Source organism: Terrapene carolina, unplaced genomic scaffold (assembly GCF_002925995.2).
Source record: "Terrapene carolina triunguis isolate 2854851 unplaced genomic scaffold, T_m_triunguis-2.0 Scaffold69, whole genome shotgun sequence".
NCBI lineage: Eukaryota > Metazoa > Chordata > Testudines > Emydidae > Terrapene > Terrapene triunguis.
The window spans coordinates 20,605,328-20,626,192 of NW_020664420.1; the positions used below are offsets into that span (position 1 = coordinate 20,605,328).

At 40.5% G+C, this 20,865-nt stretch overlaps 1 protein-coding gene across 1 annotated transcript in view; it reads right to left on the reverse strand.

Moving 5' to 3' along the window:
* Positions 1 to 289: 289 nt before the first annotated feature.
* The window catches only part of C9 (complement C9), a 32,164-nt gene continuing 11,588 nt past the window's right edge, over positions 290 to 20,865 (reverse strand). The window contains exons 3-12 of the mRNA XM_024198973.3: positions 20,358 to 20,505; positions 18,767 to 18,914; positions 15,288 to 15,426; positions 11,599 to 11,817; positions 7,686 to 7,926; positions 6,003 to 6,131; positions 5,233 to 5,411; positions 4,321 to 4,549; positions 2,495 to 2,680; positions 290 to 465 (exon numbers count right to left, since the gene is read on the reverse strand). Coding sequence (XP_024054741.2) covers positions 2,514 to 2,680; positions 4,321 to 4,549; positions 5,233 to 5,411; positions 6,003 to 6,131; positions 7,686 to 7,926; positions 11,599 to 11,817; positions 15,288 to 15,426; positions 18,767 to 18,914; positions 20,358 to 20,505 — 1,599 coding nt within the window. The 3' untranslated portion in view covers positions 290 to 465; positions 2,495 to 2,513. The remainder of the gene's footprint in view (positions 466 to 2,494; positions 2,681 to 4,320; positions 4,550 to 5,232; positions 5,412 to 6,002; positions 6,132 to 7,685; positions 7,927 to 11,598; positions 11,818 to 15,287; positions 15,427 to 18,766; positions 18,915 to 20,357; positions 20,506 to 20,865) is intronic.

Consider the following 20,865-nt stretch of genomic DNA (forward strand, 5'->3'; position numbering starts at 1 on the left):
CTACCCACATCGTCTGAGATTTGACCATCACTAATTCCAGGCAGGACACTGCCAGTCCTGCAGCCCCAGGCTACCCACTTGCAGATAATGCCCCTGCTAGCTGAGCAACACGGATCTAGGAAACAATAAGTCAAGAGCCACAAAATATGTAAATGATTTACATCAATACTTCTCCTTTTTTTGCCAATAATGACAAATTATTTTTTCTTGGAGGCATTGGGTAGCATGTATCCCAGTGCTAAAAGGAAGCAAATAAAAATGCACATTGAACACCAATCACACCAGCTAATCTCCTTAAACATGTTTATTTTTATCTTATTTTGATTTTGATTAGCGATTTTTTAAGGTATAGCCACTCATGAAGCATACAATTCCAATCCTTCTGCCAACAGGAAGCTTATGCGGTAGAATAATTGCAGAGTTCATGCATGCCTTTGAAAGCTGTATTGTTTTCATAACAAACACCTGTCAAAAGAAAGAATATTAGAGAATTCACATAGAGAGTAGCTATCATGTCAATCAGATAGTTTGCCTTATTTTAAGTAGGTGAATGTAACAGCTTACTGGGAACGTGATCTTAGTGTCTCTCTAATATGGTTCTAATGTAGACTGAACAAGTCAAAGAAGGCCTGATTTTTCAGAAGTGCTGAGCCCTTATAATTCTGATTGACTTCAACTGGAGTTATGGATGCTTAGCTTTTCTGAAAACCAGGGCCTCATAGAATCATAGACTATCAGGGTTGGAAGGGACCTAAGGATGTCATCTAGTCTAACCCCCTGCTCAAAGCAGGACCAATCCCCAGACAAATTTTTGCCCCAGATCCCTAAGGGGACCCCTCAAGGATTGAACTCACAACCCAAGATTTAGCAGGCCAATGCTCAAACCACTGAGCTATCCCTTCCCACCCTCAATGTATTTTAATTTGGTAAGGTGATTTGATTGTGCAATACAGTAGGAAACATACTTGGCTATGTAGGCTCGGTGTACATTATTATGACATTTGCCTTCCTGACTGTGTTATAAACAGGCCAATTGTGAATTGCAGGAGTAAAATAAAGTGGCTCCTGTGATTTTAGGGACTTCACAGTTAGTTGGAATGGAGAGAAGGTGCTGGAGCTGTGGCTCCCTTGTTGAGGGATGCGTGGCCCCCACACAAGCTCTAACTTAGACCACGGGCATGAATGACCTCAGAGGTGTTACACTTTTAGAAGACGACATGGCTGAGCTGCATTCCAGCAGGCCAGTTCTGTTCCCAGTCTTGCCTACGTCCTGAAAGCAACATGTCCCTCCTTCCCCTGACACTGTGGGTGAGAGCGAGCTGGCACAGGGAGCAGTGCAGCTACCTCTACCAACAGAGAGTTCCCCATGTCCTGGGGGACTTCTCCAGTGGCTGGTCCCTATTGGCTTAAAGCCACTTTGCACCGGAAAAACCTTACAGGCCTTTCCTACATTTTTGCTGTTTTTTGCAGGGTTCCCCCCCCCCCTTTCAATAAAAAACTGTTTTCATCATTTTCAAGGTGGAAGACTCAAAACTGCTGTTAAAGTAATGCTAGGAGGTCTTATTAAACTCACCAAATAAGAAAATTCAGGGTTAAGAACTTTCAACTTGAACTGAGATTAACTCCATTGTTTGCCTCCCATTTTCTGTATGTCTCTCTCTCTATGTGATGTAGAGTCTAACTGGAATTTAAGGGCTCAGTTTTCAGCCTGGACTTAGCCAGATCTCCATTCTTGTGCCTGCAATTTTGTGAGCACAACATGGGTCATAAAGATGCCCAACTACCCAATTTGCAGGTGCACCATAACTGAGCACACAATCATTTGCATCCAAAAACTGCAGACACAAGATGGAAGGTGAGTTTTTAAACACTGTTGCAGAACATGGATCTAATTCAGATATTTAACAGGGTTTATTAATTTCATATGTATGATGCACACATAAATATTTCCATTGGGATTGCTTTGGGAGGGGTACAGGTCATGATGCAGCACAACCTTTTCCTTTAAATACACTTTATATGTTGGAAGGCGTTAATGGCTGCCACCAAGCAGATCTGATCTAGACACACACTAGCCTTGTTAAAGCCATAGGGGTGCTAACCACCCTTCCTTCAGGCAAAATGGAAGGAGCAACTAAATGCCTCTTTATGCAGTAATAGCTAGAAACAATAGAAATTCACTACCCAAGTCAATGTACCACATGGCAAGGCCAACCAGAGGTTAAACTGTGTGGGTTGAGAGATTTCCCTGCGACTGATTGCAAACACAGCAGCTAACGGATGGTTTAGCAAGCCATTTGTGTGAGAGAGGCAGAAAGCAGAGAAAGCCAGCTGAAAGGGAGAAAGCAGATGTAAACAAACAGGATTGCACCAAAGAATACCTGACACGGGTCATCAATTTCTCCTTCTACTGGAAAAAAAACCTGTAAGGCACCAAATACTGTTTGGGCTAAGGGGCAACAATACATTACCACCACAATGAGGTGCTACTCACCTTTTTTAGACTTGTACAATTATTTTGCCTGAGAACAGTAGCTTTTTTCGATGCTGTCACCTTGGCATGGCCTGCCCCCTGGTCCTGGAGCAGGATTATTACACTGACGAGTTCGAGTGTGTTCTCCTTGCACGCAGTGGGACCAAGCAGTCCAACAGCTCCAGCCCCCATCAGTGACCTTTTTATCTGTATTGGGCCAAACCAGCATTAGTCCAGCAACCTGCTGCCTTGGGTGTAGTGGCACAGGTGCAACTATTTGAAATTCAGGAAGTAACTATTTTGAAGGAGCACAAGATGGAACAGAATTCAGCCCACACTCTCTCAACTATGGTGGCTCTAGAAACCCAAAGCAGTAAAAACTCATTTTCATCACAAAGAACCCAACAGATTGGATGCCGAAAACACACAGGGCCACTGGCACTTCTGGGTGCTCAGCAGTTTTGGAAATCCAGCCATATGTGTAAGTGTCTAAAAATCAAATGCAGAGCTTCACTTTGGGCACCTGTTTTATTAAACCTTGACCACAAGGAATAAATCTATTGCATAAGAAGGGGCCATTTCTACACAGTCACTTTTCATGACAGAACTGCATTAAAAATAGCCATTTTTGCCTCAGGCCTTGTCTACAGTGGGGGCCAGATCCTCAGCAGGTGTAAACTGGCACAGCACCATTGAAGTAATGGAGTTATGAGGATTACACCAGCTGACAATTTTTAGTCACTATTGTACACACTGGTGCAGCTAACCAACCATCACAGATAACTGGATAAGATACCCTGGCGCAAATTGTACCACATCAGTGCAAATTGTGTCTACACTAGGGGGTTGCACTGGTTCAGCTCCACCAGTGGCTAAAAACCCAGTGTAGGTGATGTAGACAATGCCTTATATAAATAGCTACGATTACCTCAGTGTTTGTATTGTTCCTTACACTTACTACATTACAGCAAATACTGAGTAATGTGTTTTAGTTATCGAAAGCATGGGGCAAATTGTGAAGGATGAGCACTACAGGGCAGAAGAGTGTTACAGGCCAGGAAGAATGTCAAAAGAAGATTGCTTTCCTCCATTGTCCTGTGTGTTAATAGGTATCAGGGAACAGTTGGTAGCAGGGCTGGAGCAGAAGAGAGACTTTGTGATGTAGAGATAGGGTGACCAGATATCCCGATTTTATAGGGACAGTCCCGATTTTTGGGTCTTTTTCTTATATAGGCTCCTATTACTCCCCACCCCCGTCCCGATTTTTCACACTTGCTGTCTGGTCACCCTACGTAGAGATGGCACTTGAAATATTAGGCTGCCTGCTTATTGGCACCTACTATATACTGGACCAATCTAGTTGTAAGCCTGCATTATGTGATCATGCAACATGAGGCATACATTTGTGAGCACTGGGCTTTTGCAGAGAACCTGAGGAAACCCAGCTAGGAAAATGGAAATGGTTTTCTTTCCTGAACTTGATTCTCTGCTTTGGTTCTATGGCATTACCAATCCACATTCTTGCTCAGTTAATTTTCTTGTTCGTGAGAGGTTTTGGATGTCTTTACAAGGCACAGTAATGGTGGCACAGTGGACAGGGGATAGAGAGATCTCTAAGTGAATCTCTTCTCCACTTAACACTTCACAGACATACTGTACAGGCTAAAACTAACTTCCATCCCTCATGCCCAGCTGAATAGGTCAGCAGAGTGTGTAAATCTGTTCTATGATATAAGAACTTACAGATAGTGTTTAATTCTGTCTGGATAAAGACCGTATTTTCAAAGTATGCTCCAACATACATGCTGACAACATGTTAATTTATGTCTGCATGAATATCTACTAACCTTCATCTGCTCTTGATTTGGGGATTTGGCAGGCATCTCCCTTAAAATAGCTGGAGCATAGGCACATGCACTCTCCATCCACCAGCAACAAGGTACCACCATTTTTGCAGGGTTCGCATTTGCACACACTGTACTCTGTAATGTAGTCCTCAATGGCTCTTTCCAAATTCTGTTTCTTTATATGTGCATCTTTCATTTTTACTGGAACAAGAGTATGTATTGGAGATGGCTGTAAAGGAAAAAACCCCATACATAATACACATTATTTTCCCTATAATCATGTCTAAAGACTTTCCTTACACAAATCTTTAGAAAAAAGTTATTTTAAACAAATCCTTTCTTCTGATAACATGAAGTCTCCTTACTTATAGTTTGCACCATGTGTCTGGTATAACTGTTGGACATGGGTTATTTTAATCCTGCAGCAATGGCATGCGGACCAGATAGCTCAAGATTCAGATCCCCATAGTTGCACGCAAAATACATTACAGAGCCCACTGACTTAGTCTTCATCCAAAGAATGGGTTGGAAAATGATATTGACTATAACATTCTTATATAAATAAATCAACAGTGCACCCATCACCTGGAATGCTCTGTTCATTTCTGCTCAACGTATCTCAAACTTATTTTTCTAAAAGATACATTCTAGTTCAAACAAGAATTACTTCAGGGCAGTTCTATGGCCTGGTCTGACTAGATGATCACAGTGGTCTCTTCTGGCCTTGGAATCTATCAATCCATTAAAAAGGACCAAAGCTGCCAAGATGCACTAAGATGAAGAAACTATCTACCAGTTAATGGTAAGCAAAGTCATTCTTGATATTTTTCCCACCATAGGAAAGGGAACTTTTACAGGTAATTATGATATATGAATTTGTAACATACTTGGCCTAGAAGAAACTCTCCTTACCTTCTGCTGTATCACCACTGGAGCATCAATCAGTGAGGTAGCCCACTGTATATAATCCTCTACATCAACCACTTTGGCATTCCTCAGTAGCATTTCTTTTATTTTAACAGAAAAATCAATCTTCCCTCCCTCAACCAAAGAAATGATGTCATCAATAACTGCATCATCATCATGAGTGTCTGCAGAAAGAGAGAGAGAGAGAGAATGATTGGAAGTTCAATTGCACAGATTCTAGCACAAATCAGCTCACGTCTCCCCAAAGTGACTAGAAGGAAGATTCCATCCTATGAGATTGTGGTGAAATCTCATCAAACTTTGCTTATTCTCCATCATTTGAGAGAAATCTCATTTTATGAATTTTGCAATCACACCAAAATGTCAAAAAACAAGAAAAAAAATGGTGACTTCTAAAGGGTTAGCATGGCATGGATGGACAGGTGGGTACACCAGATGTCACAGAACTGAGTGTAGTACACATTATTTAATGAGTGCCATAGTATCACCTGACCTGTACAAGGAAAGGACAAAGGTTAGACTGGCCTGGGTAGCACAGCTAAGAATTGAGTTGTATGAACAGAGCAGTGCAGAGAAGCTTGCAACACCTGCCTGTCCTGTGCTTGGCATTGAATCCTTCTCCCTCAGCCTTTTGTGAATACTATATTAGCGTAGACATTTAATTGGTTTAAAAGAAGGGGAAGAAATCAACATCCTCTCTCTTTAAGCAAAAGAGTTTGCAGTTTTGATCACACATAAACTAAAGATATACTTACAATTTGATTTCACGTTGATGCTTTCACATTTACCACCTTTTACATGACCTTTGAAATCCAACTCTTTATTTACTAGACTGACATCTAAATGATAACCGAGACATTCCTTTACATCTTCTACCGTGACTTCTGCAAATGCAATTAATTTGGAGATCATTAGGGGAAAATGCATATTTGGTTTTAAAAACAGGAAAATAAGAACAAATGAATATGATTTTATATTTCTTGGGAGCCAAGTTTCAGGACTGTTGAAAAAAATGTATTGCCTTCATCCTTCCGCTATCTTTCGCCCCCACTCTCTCTACCAGGTTATGAATTCAATGCACTTTGCCTCTGGAGTTTTGACCTATTGGTGGGCTGCCCAGTGACTAGGAAAACTCTAGGTACACTCCCTCTACTTGCAACTCCTTAAAAAGTAACATTCTCCTCTTCTCCAGAGCTGCCTTTCTTTGAGGGATGATTCTTCCCCTCTTTCCTCTGGGGATTGTCTTTCTCTGTTACTTCTCATTTCTTTTTTTATGTCTGTTGTATCATTGAATCCTCTCAATCTTTTCCTCCCCCCATCACCCAGTCTTACCCAAACTGTTTCCGGGATATTCCCCTTTTTACCATAAAGTTAATGTAACTTTATTAATCTGTTCCATGCACTCCTACCCCATCATGGTCACTCTTATTCTACCCTTTCTCTCCTACGCTACTCTTTTCTATTTATTGATCTTAAATAATTGAAGTCTAATCTTGTTCTACCACTGCAGTCAATGGGAGTTTTCCCTCAAGATCAGTGCCTTAGAGAGCACCTATCACCATAGTATCGAACTGGTGAACATAAGAATATAAGTGTGTATAAAGGACTTCTCTGTCCCAACTCCTTGCTTATTGCTTCTACTGACAGGGAATTTTAATGCCATAAGTGGCATGTATTTATTTGTTTGGCTTCAGAATTCACATGAGAATTATTACTTTTTTCAGTTTATTTTAGAATGATCACTTCAATCTACCACAAAAGCCATACCTCCCAATACTGCATGTGAGGAAGGATTAAGTTTCTGCTTTCCTATCTCAACCAGTGTGAGGAAAAATTCCAATATCAACATTAAAGGCTGTAAAAACAGTTCCAACACAGCCAAATGCAGCATCTGCATTCAGTCAGGTTCTCCATTTTACTACCAATTTAGATGTACAAAGAGATCAAATGACAAGTTACCTATCATCACAAAGTGAATTTTGTGGCTCAGCTAGCATTAGGATTTGGGATCCTCTATGAACCAGACCACATGGTCACCAACCACTACTAGTATTTGAATACTGTAGTTTTTAAATAAAAGGTTTTCACAGATGACAGACTTCTATTAAGATTGTTATAAAAAGATACCTTAAAGTGAATGAGCCAGATTCTGATCTTACTTATACTTGTAGAATTCTGGAGTGACTCCATTGATGCCAATGAAGTGACTTTGGTGTAACTGAGGTTCATGTTTGGCTCAAGATTTTAATTCTGAAAACTAATGATCAAGGCTCCTATCCTACAATGAGTGACACAACATGGTCATTCCCTTGCATCTGCATGGAGTCTCACTGACTTCAATCAGCCTCTGCACAAGGTTCTGTCTCCACATATCTCATTGCAGGATTGGGGCCTATTTGTTGATCTATGAGCTATAGGCAGAGCAATAATATGCATACCTTTTAAACTCATGGCATAATTATCCAACACATACAGAAGTTCGTATTTTCCTCCCACAGTCCCAGAAACAGCATAATGTGTTCCATACATTTCTAGAAATCTAAAATATTCCCCCTTGTCATATTCAGTGGGCAGAAACTTCAAATCTTCAAGGAAAGCAACTGTTAGCCGGACATCACGACTTCGCATTTGGAATCTTCCCAGTTGTATTTTTCCTTTGACATGCATAAAGGTTTGTTTCTGTACAAAAGGCACAATCAGGCATGTTTTACTCAAAAGACAATGCAGAACTTTCAATTTCAGTACGGAATACTCTAGCATTTTGGGACATGGACAAACTTGTTTAGACAGAATAAGAAGTTCCCTAAAACGTCACCTAAAACTTATTCTGAAGAAGTAGCAAGAAGTTTGGATAATTTCCCCCCCCCCCCCATTTTTGCACAACTCTCCACTTCCCAATTTCAGTAAATCAGACTCTTTGTGTTCTACTGGTGTTTTTTTTTTTTTTTTAAACAGACTCTCTATAAAATACTTCCCTGACAATTTTGTAACATACTAAAATAATTCAAGCCAGTTTGCCAGATAATGGGCCCTGTTCCTCCACCCATAGAAGTCAATGGGAGATTTGCCATTGCCTACAATGGGAAAAGGATTAGGATCTTCCTTTTTTGGAAGTGCCCTGCTACTCTTAAACTGTCAGAATGAAGGGGGTAGCTCCATTTTCAAAAACACACATAATGAAATCAAATCCAGCAGATTTCCTACTATGCAAAACAGTGTAAGTCATATGAGTGCCACACTCCACTCTAACTAGATGTAATGCTACATACAAATCATCATCATGACTCATACATGGCTGATGTTAGTGCGAACAGGAAAGTTCATATCACAGCCCTGATTAAATTCATATGCCTAAAGATAGGAGCATAAAACATGAAACAGTCTCACTTAATGGTGAAAACAAAAGTATAAATCCAAAGCCTCATGTCAACATTAAGTGAAACAAATCCACACAAAGGCCAAGACTTTCTAAAATAGGAGCCTAAAGTTAGGCTTCCCACTTATGGGGAATATTTTCAAATGCAGGCATCAGGCGCCGAAGACCCATGTCTATCTAACTATGGTACTTATATGGCCCTCATTAAAGTAGACCCTAAATATCTCAGAATCTTCAATGTTTTTATCCTCTCAGTGCCCCTGTGAAATAAGCCAATACCATTACCCTCATTTTACAGAAGACCACAGGAAACAGAGAGGCTAAATGATTCAGGAAGTCTGTAGCAGAGAAGGGAATGGAACCCAGGTCTCTGGATAGTTCTCTATCTACTAGACAATCTATTCTCTTATATATAAACTAACTTCTATGCCACTAAATAGCAGCTTCATTTTCAAACATTTAGCTGCCAGGAAGTTGTCAATTGTCCTATTGTTGTCAATGGGAATTTGCTGGTTGCTTAGCACTTTTGAAAAGCCAGCTACTTATTTACGAACCCAAATATGAAGTTGGGTGCTGAATTTTAGGCTCCAATTTTTAGAAATCTTGGCCAAGCTCCACTTTACCAAACTGTATGACTGACTATGGTGCTACTTCCACCATTGCACTAGAATGTAGATCTGACTGCCAACATGTGATATTGGTAGTAGAACTCAGAAGTTTCTGCTCGTGAAGCACTTGAAATAAGAAGATTCTTTTCATTAGCATTCAGTAGTGTTAAGGCTTAAATATACTCCGTGAACCAACCATTAGTGAGAAATGTAAATCATGGACATTTGCAGACCTCATCCAAGGGAGGGCAGTGGTACACAAACACATCAACCAATAGATTACAGTGAAGTACTAAGAAACTCAGCCCACTAATAGCTGCAATTACTGTCAAAAACCATGCTTAAATAGCCAAATACCTTGCAGCTTCAGAGATCTTTAATCAGCTGTTCTTATTCCAGTCACCACCCAGTTTTCCTATCTGTATCCCATTGCCAACCCCTTTTAAAGAGTCAGGCTCTCTTTCCCCATTGACCTATTACTGCTTTTTCTCAGTGGTATATCATTATTTTTACATTATTCACTTATTCCTGGGTAAGTGAAGAAAGCAAATAAAGGTTAATTTATAAAAAGAATTTACACTAAGTGATAGGACAGTCTCATCCACTTGTCCCCCATCATAACACAGTGAGGCTTGTTATGCCCCCTCTCATTCCTAGATCACCTAAAGAGGTTGATAAGTCTGCTACTGTCTGTCAGTTAGGGGTGGTGTTCATGCTTTTAGGCCTGGTCCCACTAAGCCCCCACTTCGGACTAAGGTACGCAAATTCAGCTACGTTAATAATGTAGCTGAATTCGAAGTACCTTGGTCCGAACTTACCGCGGGTCCAGACGCTGCAGGCAGGCTCCCCCGTCGATGCCGCGTACTCCTCTCGCCGAGCTGGAGTACTGGCGTCGATGGCGAGCACTTCCGGGATCGATCCCAGAACATCGATTGCCTGCCGCCGGACCCTCCGGTAAGTGTAGACGTACCCTTAGATCTTGAGCTCCTGGGTTCAATCCCTACCGACAACCTGACTGAGGCATCATTACACAATGGCTTCTCTTAATGGAACACCTTGCCTTTTAGTATTATTTTCATGGTGGGTCTAACCTTTTGCAAAATGTGTACTAGCCCTGCGTTTTCCATTACCTTCTTGTAACTAACTGGTTAGAAAGGGTATTTTAGGCTGAAACTTCATCCAGATTAGAATGGGTCTTACATTTATTTCTTGATATGAAATTCAAGCAGAAACAAACCCTCAGACAGGGCCAAATCTTGAGACCAGATCCTCAGCCCCATTAACTCCACTTTGTAGCAATTTGCCAGTGCAAAGCTGACTTAAAGCAAGTGTAAGAGGCCATGTGCTATAGACAGAGCAATAAAATGCATAAAGACAATCAAGCCTTTGGTGGCTTGTGTAATCCTCTGGTGGCATAAAGCTGATGTACCTGCCACCAATCCCCATCACAGGCCTTGGCATAGTGTATAGCAGGGGTAGGCAACCTATGGCACACGTGCCGAAGGCGGCACGTGAGCTGATTTTCAGCGGCACTCAGACTGCCTGGGTCCTGGCCACTGGTCTGGGGGGCTCTGCATTTAATTTAATTTTAAATGAAGCTTCTTAAACATTTTAAAAACCTTATTTACTTTACATACAACAATAGTTTAGTTATATAATATAGACTTATAGAAAGAGACCTTCTAAAAATGTTAAAATGTATTACTGGCATACGAAACCTTTAAATTAGAGTGAAAAAATGAAGACTCGGCACACCACTTCTGAAAGCTTGCCGACCCCTGATGTATAGCCAAGGAAAAGGGTGGCTTGCTGGATTGCTCTTGGACTCTGCTAATCCTCAACTGCTGGAATGGACTCTTAGGAGCTGTGGCAACTGGTACAACTTAGAGCAGTCCTTTGCAACCTGTTTCCATCTGAGATGTGCTGTGCAACAAATGGCTGGTCCTGAAGATCTGACCCTTGGGATATTAATCAACATGCTCCATTAAGAGCACCCAAGCTTTGCCTGCCTGGGTCTTCATTGCAATTTGTTACTTAAAGGCTGTTTCTAATTTGCACACAATGGACTAGATCACAACTGTTCGCTGATAAAGATGGATCATTGCATGCTGATATCTTTGGTTTCTGGCAACATCAATCCATATTGAAGGCCAAGGTGGTGAAATAGGCTGCATTTGACCCATATTTCGGCTACTCCTGAAGTAAACTTTAATCTTTACATTGTCAACATTTTGCCAGTCCCCTCTGTGAGGAAAGCAACAGGCATCCTGAACAGTTTGGAAGATTAATACTTGTATAGCCCAACAGTATGCTAATTTCAGGTCCTATGAAATTACTACATCAAATGTTTTATGCCATTAAGCTTACCCTTTCTTTGGAGTACCGCAAGATATAATTTAGACTTTCATTCCTTGAATACTGGTAGCCAAGAGAGGCATTTACAGATGTGCCCTGACTGTTTTCAGTAGGTGTGTGTTTTATTGACATGGAAACCGAGAAATATTCTTGTTTTTCGTGGAAAATCTCTTTTATCATGGTCACACGATCATAGAAGAACTCAGTTGTGAATCTTTTGTCTGCTTTTGTCTTAGGAAAAAAGAGCATAACAGATAAAAACATGTATAATCTATTTAACAAAAACACAATAGCTTGAAACTTATGTAATGAGCAGATACTAAAACTGCATGTTTTATTCTCATGTCATCACTAATGGTATGATAAAACAATCTATATAAAACAGGTGCTGAGGGGCACATAGTAGATGAGGGTCTAGAGACTGAGAGGTATAATACTGAGTCAGTTTGTATAGGATTTGGACCCAACCTTCAAGAAATAGAACAACATTAAATCAATGGGAAACAGAAAAGTTGGTTTATATGGTTGCATTGTCATTTCAAAAAAGTAAAATATTAATGAGGGCTGGTCAAAAAAAGATATCCATTGAAACTGTTTTGAGATGGGAAATTGGGTTTTTGACAAAATGAAGTTTGGTTTATTTGTTTGTTTGGTTTGCAAAAAGTCTCTTTTCCATGGAAACTTTCAGTTTTTTGTTGAAAAAATAAATGTCTGAAACCCAAAATATTTGGGTTTGGTTGACGTGCTATGGTGCCTCATGGAAGCTGTAGTTTGGTTCTCCTCTATTGGCTAGGCTCCCTAGCCTGGCCACATCTCCTATTATTAGGGTTGGTAGAATTTGATTTTTTTTTTAAATAATTTTGATGGATAATATCAATGTTTATTTTTAAGCATTTTTGTTATTTTTATCCACTTAAATTTCACAGTTACACAAAATTATGGGTTTTCATCAATTTTTATCCATTTAAATTTTCAGATTTGTGGGAAATTATGGGGAGGGTCATATCATTAGTTGATGATAACAGACATGGATTTCAAAAAGCTAATGCTTTATAACAAATGACAAATTGTCAACATCACGTCAAAATACCCAAAGTAAATAGCTTTAAATCAAACTCTAAGATTTCAAGCAGCATTTGTCTTATTTTGCCTATTGGTAAATTTGGATGATCATAAATGGAAATAATTTTTAGTCGGTTTTGTATGTACAGTGAAATGGACATTTACCAACTTTTATTGATAAAAAATCAAATCCTTCCAAGTCTACCTATGATGCACCATGGCCAGAGACCCCCACGATGAAACAGCCTCCCCTCATCATGAGGGGAGACTGTGGTGCATCATGGGAGTTGTAGTCTAATCAGGTAGTCTGCCTATATAGGAAAATGGGAGCATGAGGCATGTGAACCAGCTCACATGGGGCACCATGCCAACATATCCAAATGGAAACATTTTGGTTTTCAGCTGAAAAATATGTCAAAACAAAATTTTCTGTCTCATAAAAGCCCATTTTCTGATCAGCTTTAATCAGTATGTGAAACAACTATTGCTGCACTTTGGTCTTGATTTCTCTATAGAACAAGAAAACTGGAAATTAAATGCTTTCAAAATATAAAGGTGAATATTTTCAAAAGTGACTAGTGATTTTGGGTGTCAATATCAGGTGCTCAATTAAAGCTCAATACAATTTGAAACACTTTAAAGCAGCCTGTCTTTTAGAAAATGCTATATACCTCACCTATGAAAATCAGACTCCTTTAAGAGGTGTCAAGTTGGCACCCAAATCAGAAGTCACTTGAAACCCTCCATACAGCAGTCTTTGGGCAAGTTATCATTTAGATTTTACTTTGACAACACAAGAATCTCACAGAGCTTTCATGGAGAAATCATTTGCAGAAATGTCATGACAAATTTCACAGAGTTGCTTCAGAATTTACCATTGTGTTACATGGTTGGCACTGCATTTATGATATTTATTTTTTTTATCTCTGCTCGCAGTCACTGAAAATGATTTTATATGTGACAAATGCTTGTCAAACTGTGACCATTTGTTAGATTCAACTATGATATGCATAATTTCATTTCATTTGGCTCTTTTAATGATTTTTGCCTTTGCAGGGTATGTGTAAAAGGCAAAATTATCCAGTTTCACATGTGGCATGAACGTATCATAAAACTCTAAAAAATCAAAACATATGGAACCCCCTCTCCTCCCCCAAAATCTGGATCAGCTCAGCTGTTCACAAGTAAGCAAAGTTGCAGTGACTTCCCCCCGCCACCTTTTTTCTTTCTGCTTCAGTGGGTGTAAAGTCTTTGCTATGTAAAACTGGGAAAGTGCCGTTACATTTAAGGGATTATAATCTTCAATTTCCTATTAGAATGCAGATAGGAATCTTTATGGAGTCTCAACCTCAGAAATGAAGCAGCATTGCCATTTCACCCTCTTCCATCTTCGGTACCCTTAGTCTATGGCTAATTCCAAATACTTGCTTTTAATGTTAAATAAAAATACTAACAGTATCATATTTTTTTGTATTAGTAGAATATACAGGTTTGGTAACAAAGAAATGCTACCACCACCAAAAATAAATATACATGCTGCATGGCAATGCTTTATGGGTCAGATTTAGCTAGCCTTACTTGTATTGACACAGAACCTTAGCGGCTGTGAAGTCAATTGGATACATAAGTTATAATTGCTTAGGTACAGAAATTTTTCTCTAGGAAAAGTTTAACTATTAAGTAGCTTTTAATATTTTTCAGGAATTTCCTCTTGAAGCACCCTTAGATTGCCACCATGTGATTTCTTGCTTATGTAGATGCAGAAAACTAGGTAGCTATAGAATAGTAATTATTTTTAGCTATAAACTGAACTGAGGCTGAGCCACCAAAAGGATTTTAATATTAATGTGGATTAGCATCCAAATCTCCTAGAAGGCTTTGAAAATCTTCGTCTGAATCTGCAAAGGAAAGGTGATCTGGTGGTTATGGGACTCAACTGGGGCTCAGGAGAGCTAGGCTCTTTGAGAAAGTTACTTAATCTCTGTGTGCCTCAACTCCCCATCTGTAAAATAGAGATAATAATGCTCCCTTCTTCCCACCTGTCATCTCTGTCTTGACTATTTAAAGTGTAAACTCTTTGGGGAAAGGGCTGTCTCTTACTATGGACTGAGTGAATAGAGCACACTAAACTCAATGGGTATATAGGCTACATCTACACTTGGAGCTGGAGGTGTGATTCCCAGCTCGTGTACACACACTCACTCTAGCTCTCATTGAGGTAGTGCACTAAAATAGAAGAGTAACTGTGGTAGCATGGGTAGTGGTGAGTAGAAGCACGGGGTAGCCGCCCCAAGTACAAACCCACTCAGGCCCGTGGTACGTAGTCAGGAGGCTAGCCCATTCTGCTGCTCGCTACCGCCCATGCTGCTCCAGCTACACTACTTTTTTAGTGCACTACCTCAATGAGCGCTAGAGCGAGTGTGTGCTCGGGAGCTGGGAATCACAGCTCCAAGTGCAGAACCCACCTTAGTCAGGCCTCTAGGAACTACCATTATTACAAATAAGATCTTCTCTTCTGGATTCTGCCAAAATCATACTATGGAAGAATTATTAACGCCTGAATTAAGAGATAGTTTTGACATCCTGTTGGAAAACTGAATCTCAGTCAACCACCTCATAATTTTTACACAGAGGCTTACATCATAGTTGAGAACAGCAACATTCCAGGGCTTGCGGTAATAGGTCCTGGTATTCCCATCACGCACTCGTTCACAAAGACCATTAAAATACTCATTTTCAAATGGGCTTGCCATTGGCTGCATTCCTAGAATGTTGATTCTACAAGGAAAATAAAGACACATGTTAAACTTCAAAAAGATGGTGTTAGCACCTTTAGCCTGTAGACAGCGGTATTATGACCTAGAAAAGCCAAACTACATAAAAATTACATATGACAACTGACAAAAAACTGAGTCTGGAGTTCCTGTTGTTCAGCACTGATATTAAAGATCCCATAAGACTTTTCACAAGAGTGAGGGTTTGCAATATTGCCCTGAGCCAATGTACTGCCATAGTTCATCTCAGAAGTTACTGGATTCAGTGGTGCTACAAGTGTACCATGGGTTTTGTATGTTACATTTGTTTATAAAGATTGTTAAGGGTACTCAGGAGCTTGGGATGGAAACTCTGATAATAGAAATCAAAAGACTAAATAGGCAGCAGAATGTCCTAATGGATAGGGCACCACATTAGGACTCGGGAGAGCAGCGTTCTAGTCTCAGTTCTGCCACTGGGATGCTCAGTGACACTAGGCAAGTCACGTCTTGGGGCCTTAGTTTTCCCATCTGTAAAATAGGGATAATGATATGTTCTTTGTAAAGCACTTTGAAGTCTGTGGATGAAAAGTGCAAGAATGAAAAAGTATTATTAATAAAAATTATTAATAAAAATGAAACATGATGGGATCCTTTGGAATGAAAGGTTTCAGAGTAGCAGCCGTGTTAGTCTGTATCCGCAAAAAGAACAGGAGTACTTGTGGCACCTTAGAGACTAACAAATTTATTAGAGCATAAGCTTTCGTAGGCTTATGCTCTAATAAATTTGTTAGTCTCTAAGGTGCCACAAGTACTCCTGTTCTTTTTTTGGAATGAAAGGAACCCTATAATAAAGACCTATTTCTTCTCAAATAGCTATTCATAGCTAGCAATCTTTATGGGATCAAAATAAGTATATATTTTTCCAAATACACTTTTATCAGATTGTTTCTAATTCTCAATATTATATTGTATATTACTATATTTTGCAATATCAAGTGTGTACAGAAGCCACCCAGCCTTCAGGAGGAATATACAGCTAATGTTATCCTAGACACTGCTCAGGAAGAAATAGAGCTAGGGCACTACAGTGGCCTAGATCGGAGGAAAGGCAATTAAAATAATAGCAAACACAGGAAAGTTAACAGCTTCATCTTCCAGTTTCATAGATCTGGTGAGAATGTGAGATAACAACAAGTGTACAAAGAAGATATACCTAAAATCACTCCTTCCTGTGGGATCTCATACTGGGATTTGCCTTTCCTTGTCTGTCTCCTAGATTGTAAGCTCTCTGGGGCAGGGGCTGTCACAATATTTGTGTTCTGTACAGCACCATGCACACTGTTGACCTTATCAAATAGCTATCATTCAACAGAACAATGAACACTGCTATTATACATCTAAACAATATTTTCCTTATAGAAGAGCTAACTAATTGTAATAACACTAAAAGACTTTAAGTGCCTAGCACATTTCTGGGAACTTAAAAAATAATGTTTGCTTGTTTTTCGGTTATAAAGGTCTTCATTTATCAATTTTAGACTATTTCTGAGATAGAGGTGATATGGAAAGGCTATAATTTTCAGTTGAACACTAGGTGGAGCTGCAACATGCTGATATTTTTGTCTGTTCCAGTTTATGCTGCTGATTTCCAATTCAATTTGTAGATAAATTACAGGCCCTTCCCCACCTGTCCCAAACCCCAAAACAAAAGAGAGCAACTCCCCAAACCAATAACCAAACCTAACAAACCAACAAACCTCCGACTACCTAGAGGATGGGAAAGGAAAGGTAAATATATGCAAAGAAAAGAAGATGAAAAATGCTGCTGTAACCAATGAAGCTCTGGGGATTCGGTAGTCCATAGGATGTTAAAACAAACAAACAAACATTTTTCTTATATTCCCTGTCTGCGAGGTAGTAACGGTAGTAATGGAGGGTATAATTGCTATAGATGCAGACTTTTGATGAAAAAATATCTGGATATATTTTCTCATTTTTCAGATATTACTTTAGTATGATGATGGTGGGGAAAGATTGTTTGAGAAGCTGCTCTAAGAACAGTAGTGAACTAACCCATCCTCCCTCAAACCCAGCTACCTAATATATAAAGGTTTGAGAAATTTGATGATGGATGCCTTGCTAAACCCCAGCCATTTCTAGATTGGGCAAGAGGGGAGGGCTGGAGAGGCAGAATCTCAACATGGTATCCATCCCCCTCATGCAACCTCCTGGGCACTACTTCTACAGATCTAGTTACAGAACCCAGCACCAGTGGCATGGCCATTTTGTAAGGCCCACAATGAGCAAACCTTATGTGCTCTGGAACACACTGCACGATATAGAGCAGGGGTAGTCAATTACTTTTTTGTCAAGATCCAAATTTCTTGGTCAAGGTATAGTCAAGGCTCAGACTCCAGAGAAAACAATAAAAAAAATGATAATAAATACATTGGTGGTGTGTGCATCCCCTGGGTGGGGAGGCTAGCCCCCTGCCGCGCCTCTTCCACCCAAGGCCCCGCCCCACCCTTTCCACTTCCACTGCTCTTGCTGGCTGGCGCACAGATGCAGGCCTGAACCCTGGCCTACCAGTGTCTGGAGGAGCCCTGGCCGGCCCACTGGTTCCTGGAGGAGCCCAGCGGAGCCCTGGCCGGCCCACTGGAGCTGAGCCAGGACTGTGGGCCACCCAGAGGTGCTCTGAACACTGCCCAGTGGGTGCTGCGGGAACCATTAGCAGAGGTCTGAGGAGGCTTAGCCTCCCCCAGCCTCCATTACCCACTGCCCAGGAATGAATAAATAAATAAAAAGATTTTGGGGTCCATTCAAAAGCATCTAGTGGTCCGGATTTGGCCCGCGGTCTGCCTATCAACTATCCCATATCTGCCTATCGACTATTCCGGTATAGAGTTTGTGCTTGGAGGAATATGAATATAGCCACAGCAGTGGGGCTTAGTCAAGAGGTTGCCGGAAGGTGATGGCCACCTGCTGGAGTGGGGATGGGAAGGAGGAGATTCTCTGGTCATTCTCCAGGAAGAACTGCTCAAATCTGATGATGTTGGTGCCTCCGTTTGTAAAACTTATTTAAAATACCTTCAGCTGCCTTCCCTGAAGCAAAGGTGGGTTAATATAACAGCAGCAACGCGTGGCACTTACAGTGCTTTTTGCCTGATCTCAGGGCATTATTAAGCATTATTAACCCCAGATGAGTAAAAGGAAACAGAGGTTAAGAATTTTGCCCAAGGTCACAGAAGAGGCTAGTAGATCATGAATAGAATCTTGGGGCCTGATCATCTGGCCCATGTCTCCTAACTTTGTCTGGTGACAACCAGGGTTTCTCCCTTTAGCTATGGCTTTTCATTGAATACCCTTGTCCAGCAGTCCTTCCAATCTCTGACACTTCAATGTCCGGGTCACGACATGGTGATTTTGGATCTCTCTCACAGTCACTTTCATCAGAAAAGTCTCCACAGTCATTGTCCACATTACACACAAGTCTCTTCTTTATACATCGACCTAAGCAAAGAATGAAGAACTGAACATTTTGAATCCTTTTTTAACATGGGGTTTACATCAGAAAAACAAATATTCCTTACTGGAATCTTCCTCTTAGAAGGTGTATTTTCATTTCAGCCAGAAAGAGGTAAAATCCTAATCCCTTGTTCCTCTAAGTGAGAAAAAAAACCTTTAAATTTACCAATTATTTTTAATGGGATGGTACAGAAAATTAAATGGCAGAAGAATTTCTGACATTCATAGAGAATTATCGTGATTTGATTTATTTTTAGATTATTGTTTAATGTCAAGATTTGGGGTATTTTTCTTTGAAGTATAAGAGTGTGGGAAAACATTAGTTCTTATAGGTTAGTGTCAGCAAAGTCATATTTTTGAGTTGCTTGGGAGGATGTAGCATATACTCAAAATAATTTATGTTTTTATTGTGACGTACAAACAAGGGGAGAAATTCTGACCCCATTAAAGTCATTGGGAGTTTTGCCATTAACTTCAACGAAGGGAGGATTTCACCTCAGTGGGTTTGTGCAGATTAATTGTCTCTACATGATTTAAAGATTTTAAATCAGCCCTGACATAAGAAGATGCAGTCTACTGATGTCAATTAGCTGGCCTGTAAAGTGCTAACTAGTGTCTATGTAGTATTACTAAAATATGCCTTGGGCGGGTTGATTTGTCAAATCCCCCCTATGCAAAATAAAGTCATAGAGTTTTGTAATTTTACCTGTATTCTAAGAGGGTTTGAACCTAGATCTCCAGAGATAGACTGAACTGCTGAAGTCACCTGGACTTCCCCACTTAAATGTCTCTTTTCCCCACTAATTTTTCATAAAGCGTAAACAAAAAAGATTCACTCAGCTCCATTTGGAATGGATACAACATAAGAAAGGAAACTTGTGGAACTGGCAACTTTTCAGATAGAATAGAAAGAATAGTTAAGGAATTTAAACCTAAATATATAGGCCCTGATTCAGCAAACTATCCATATTCAGCAAAGTATTTAAGCATGTGTTTAACTTTAAGCACGTATTTAAATCTATTGACTTTAAATGTGATTTGAACATGTGCTCAGGGCCGGCTCCAGGCACCAAGCACCCAAGCTGGTGCTTGGGGCGGCACCTGGAGGGGGGCGGCGCGGCGCTCTGGCCGCCGGGGGGGAGAGCCGAGCCGAGCCCCAGCCGGGGCTCGCTGCCCTCTCGCCGCCCTGCCCCCGGCGCTCTGGCCGCGGGGGGAGGGGCGGGAGAGCCGAGCACCCGCCGGGGCTCGCGGCCCTGCCCCCGGCGCTCTGGCCGCCGGGGGGGAGACCGGAGCCGCCGCCGGGGCTCGCCGCCCTCCCCCAGGGGCTCCGGCCGCCCCCCCCCGGCAAAAAAGCCAGAGCCGGCCCTGCATGTGCTTAAAATTAAGTAGATGCTTCCATGCTTTGCCTGGTGTGAAAGCAACACCTACCTGAATCACATCTAAAGTCAGCTCCACAATCGATTTCTTGCTCTTCTGGACAGGCTATGCTGGTTTTACAGCTTTGTGTGTCTCCCAATGATTCCAGGCACCGTTTCCCACGAAACTGTCCAAATTTCTGAACACTTCTAGAACGAAACTACAAAGATATATAATAATAATTAGATCTGCTTAAAGAAAAGCAAGACAAAAATTCAAATATAACTAGAAATTTTCCCCCTCAAAATTTCATCCAAGTTAGAAATTTCTTCATGAGCTGATTGGTTGAAAACCAGGAAAAATATTTTGTGGAAATGTCATCAATACGTTTCCCTTTTTGTCCCTTAATCTCAAAGTTGGAAATTTTGTCAACATTTAGAAATTGAAAACATTTTGACTCGCTCTAATAATAATAAAATAAAAAATATTTTGCACTTATGCAGCATTTTTACAGCATCTCAAAACAGGTTACAAATCACATCTTTGAAGTACTCTCCTTTTTTTCTTAAAGCACAGAAGT